The 4,221-nt window shown below is 54.6% G+C and overlaps 1 protein-coding gene across 1 annotated transcript; it reads left to right on the top strand.

The window, feature by feature from the left end:
* Positions 1-374: 374 nt before the first annotated feature.
* On the top strand, positions 375-3,633 carry FOXL1 (forkhead box L1). Its single transcript, XM_059152957.1, has one exon. The coding sequence runs from the start codon at positions 649-651 to the stop codon at positions 1,684-1,686; it is 1,038 nt and encodes a 345-aa protein (XP_059008940.1). The 5' UTR covers positions 375-648; the 3' UTR covers positions 1,687-3,633.
* Positions 3,634-4,221: the final 588 nt, after the last annotated feature.

Raw genomic sequence — 4,221 nt, 5'->3', positions numbered from 1 at the left:
TGGGAGGCTCGGGATAACTGCGCTCCCCCAGGCCAGCCGCAAAACTCACCCCTGCGCCCCCCGCCCATCCCCACCTCTCCTTCCTGGCCCGGCAGACCCTGCTCCCAGCGGCCGCGGTCCACATCCTGCCTCACTGACTGTGTGTGCTTACAGCGTCAAGGGGTGGACGTGATATTTCAAACATCAGATCAGTGCGTTTATATATTGGGTGCCCGGAAATTTTTCCAAATAAACACAGCTTGATTCAACTTGGGTGGGCGGACTTATCAACAGACTAATTCTATAAACAAATGAAGGAAGAGCCCCGAAACCGATTGGCTGGTATCAAAAAGACACGTGGAGGAAAAAGCTTGGAGTTTTTCAGCAATGAAATTTTAATTAATGTGGGTGGGCCGAGCACACAACGACTGTTTATCATAGACAATTTATTTTCCAGCGCTAAGTCAACATATAATAGCAAACTTACAACAATTATTTAACATTTTTAAAGCCATGAAGGGACAGAGCACGGAGCGGTTGGGGAGAGCTCCGGAGCCGGAGGCAGACGCACCGCGGGCTCCCCGGGAGGGCCCGCACGGCTTGGGGCGCCGTCCCTAAGCCGCTGGATCGCCTGCGTCGCGGGGAGCGCAGCGCCGGCTGGGGCTCGCCATGAGCCACCTCTTCGGTCCCCGGCTGCCCGCTCTGGCCGCCTCACCCATGCTCTATCTGTACGGCCCCGACAGCCCCGGGTTGCCTCTGGCCTTCGCCCCCGCGGCTGCTCTGGCTGCATCGGGCCGGGCGGAGCCGCCCCAGAAGCCGCCCTACAGCTACATCGCGCTCATAGCCATGGCGATCCAGGACGCCCCGGAGCAGAGGGTCACGCTGAACGGCATCTACCAGTTCATCATGGACCGCTTCCCTTTCTACCACGACAACCGGCAGGGCTGGCAGAACAGCATCCGCCACAACCTCTCGCTCAACGACTGCTTCGTCAAGGTGCCCCGCGAGAAGGGGCGGCCAGGCAAGGGCAGCTACTGGACGCTGGACCCTCGCTGCCTGGACATGTTCGAGAACGGCAACTACCGGCGCCGGAAGAGGAAGCCCAAGCCAGGCCCCGGGGCCCCGGAGGCCAAGCGGGCCCGCGCCGAGACTCAGGAGCGCGGCTCGGAGACGCAGCCCCGGGCGGGCAGCGGGCCAGGGCGCCGAGGCCCCGCGACCCCCAGCCAGGAGGGAGCGCCCGTGCGCCCCTCGCCCCTGCGCGACGGCTCCTCTCCGCCCGAGCCCCTCCACCGGCCTGGGCCCGCGTCCCTGGAGGAGGATGGGGGCGACGCTGTCCAGGGCGCAGCGGCCTTGGCCTTAGGCCAGCCATCTCGCACGGCAGATGGCCCGGTGTCCCCCCCACACCCTGCTTCCCACGGCTCTCCGAAGAGCTCCGACAAGTCCAAGAGCTTCAGCATAGACAGCATCCTGGCTGGACGGCGGGGTCAGAAGCCGGCTGGAGGGGGCGAGCTCTTGGGGGGCGCCAAGCCCGGGGCCGGCAGCTGTTTGGGTGCCTCACTCGTGGCCCCCTCCTCAAGCCTCCGTCCGCCTTTCAACGCTTCCCTGATGCTCGACCCCCACGTCCAGGGCGGCTTTTACCAGCTCGGGATCCCTTTCCTGTCCTATTTCCCTCTGCAGCTTCCCGACACTGCGCTTCCCTTCCAGTAAGGCCGGCGGTGGCACCGGGTCCTTCCCCGACCCTGGGCTGGGCTTGTGAGTCACCCGGGGTCCCATCGCAGGGGAAAGAAGCCACTTATAATTTTTTTTTTTAAATGATCTTTTCTTCAGCAACGTGTGGATCCTGGGAAGTGTTATCAACTTTTGCACGCAGGTGGGCACCGTGGCCTGCCTCCTCTGAGGTGAGGCAGACTTTCCCAGAACCCGGAGCACCTTCAGAGATTTAAAAGACTGTGCCTGGCTAGAACTTGGGCTTCTCAGACCCCGTACTGCCAGAGCAGGAGAGTTCCTTGACCTTAGGTCAGTCTGAGGCTGTGGTCTTCTGCTACCCAGCACAGGTCCTTCATGCCCAGAGCAGAAGGGCCCAGACAACAGGGAGCAGGACAGTGGGGTGCTTTCAGACAGAGTCACAGTCTGACGGTGGCCAGCTCCGTTGTCGCTGCGGCTCAGGCCTTGGCTTTGAATCCATGGGGTGGTGGGTGTTCACAGCTGGGTTTGTCCTTGAAGTCTTGTTGTGGGGACACTGGCAGTGACCCGTGTGTTTCAGGTTCTTTGGGAGATCTAGGGCCTGGTGAGGATTTACAACCAATGTCCAGGTGCAACCTAAGAAACCACAGTTTTATTTTAAATACAGAATTTCTCTCTTTTTTTCTTTCTAGACAGTAAAAGGAATATGCTATATTCTTTGGCTAGATGCTTGACTATAGTACAACTGCCCTGTGAAAATGTCTGTATTAACTGCTAGTAAGAAAGCGCACGCTATGAAGAAATTTTGTTGCATTATGACACGATGCAGTCAGCACCCATGATCTCCTGGACACGCTGCCGACATTAGCAGGCGTCCTATCTTGTTGTTTTTGTTCTTAAGGGATCAAAAGATAGCAGAGGACACCGGAAGTGTGTGAGGGGGAGGGAAGGTGTCTTGGACATAGAAGATTTTCCATCTTAGTTTTTTTTTTTTCCCCCAAGACCTAGGTTTGACTTTTCCTACAAGTTCCAGAATCGTGTAGGAAAGGACCACTTTTCATCCTAAAAGTTGGATGAAACAAACACAAAAGGCAGATACTGGCCAAGATGGGTCATTCTGGGCAGAGAAAGGGAGACTTCTGATATCTACTGGGGGGTGTCTTTGGACCTCGAATAGGAGGCTCGGTAGGAGGATGCTTTCGGACATTCCCGGCTGAGGGCATTCCAGCCAGCACCCAGATCTTCCCTCCAAGCCCTTTCCCAGGGGTGGGCCCAGAGCCAACAGCTAATAAACACCTTATGGAGGTGTCTGGAAATCCAGGGGGGTGGGGAGCAAGAAGGCTGGGGGCACGGGAGGGGGGTGTCCTGCAACAAAGATCTGGATAAGAAGATGCAGATTTTTACAACCCAGTTCAGCTTGGCACTTTGGGGAAGTGCATCTGACCTCTTGGTTCACTCCCTCTTTGGGTTGCCTTGTGGGGGAAACGGACTTTCCTGAACCTCCAGGTGACTTTAGTTTTATCTGACCTGGGAAAGGCCCAGTAAGTCACGAGTTCTGGAGGTAGGCTGCGACAGATTTTCAAAATAACTTTGGAAATAATTTCCAGGACTTGTATAAAGATGAACACAAACTTAACAGCAAGAGAGCCTATATCGCTTAATATCCTCGACAGGACATTTCAGACACGTGTAATGATGTAATGATTAGGAAGCACAGAGTTGACTTTCTGAGAATTTCTTCTTAAAGGCAGTTGCCACTGACCCATACGTTTCCCTGAGCATAGTCTGCCCAGGCTGGTGGGGACGTTTTGGTGAGCTGCACAGTGTCCTTGATTTTGAGAACTTTGATGAGATCCCACTGTAGAGACCCAGGCTCACTGTGATTAACCTACAATGTGGCAGAAGGGCTGTCCTGGACATTTTGTTATCCCAAAGTCTCAGCCTCTGTGAATAAAGTTGTTTTTTCATTAACCTCTCGGTGACTGGTTCAGTGGACTACCGGGGGGAATAAGCAAACAGTGTAATAGGAGAGACGGGCCGGGGATTACACGTGGGAGCCCCGTCAGCGTCTCAGGGGCTCTGGCTTCACACACGGACTGTGTAGAGCAGCAGCAGAGAAGCCCGGGGTCGGTGGGTGCTGCTGGAATATTGTGGAAATGCCATGGTGTTGGTTATGTTTTTAATTTTTCTTTTTTTTGGCGTTTGATTTGCTATCTCACGCGTTTTGTTAATTTAAGGTGGCTGTTTTCTGGAGAAGCCAATAATCCAGCACTGCCATTTTAAAAAAAGATTGCGCGTTAGAGTTACAATTCCAAGAAGTATAATATAAACATCATTTTTATGGCTTGGAAAAAAAAGAGGCAGGAGCATGTGTCTGCTGTGTAAGAGTGTTTATACACACATGAGGAGGCATTCTGGTCCCTAATCCCTAAGTTCATCTGGTTTGGGAAGGCTGAGGGGAACGGGCTACAGGAGAGTGACAGGATGTGTGGAATTGGTACAATCCCGTGCAGATTCCTTCCTACGGAAGAGAGGGAGGACCTGTCGGTCTTAGTGGTC

Source organism: Mustela lutreola, chromosome 16, assembly GCF_030435805.1.
Source record: "Mustela lutreola isolate mMusLut2 chromosome 16, mMusLut2.pri, whole genome shotgun sequence".
Lineage (NCBI taxonomy): Eukaryota > Metazoa > Chordata > Mammalia > Carnivora > Mustelidae > Mustela > Mustela lutreola.
This window is presented reverse-complemented; position numbering and strand designations above follow the sequence as displayed.

Excerpts from the sequence above, each read along its gene's own strand:
- FOXL1 (XM_059152957.1), top strand. The coding sequence starts at position 649 with ATGAGCCACCTCTTCGGTCCCCGGCTGCCCGCTCTGGCCGCCTCACCC.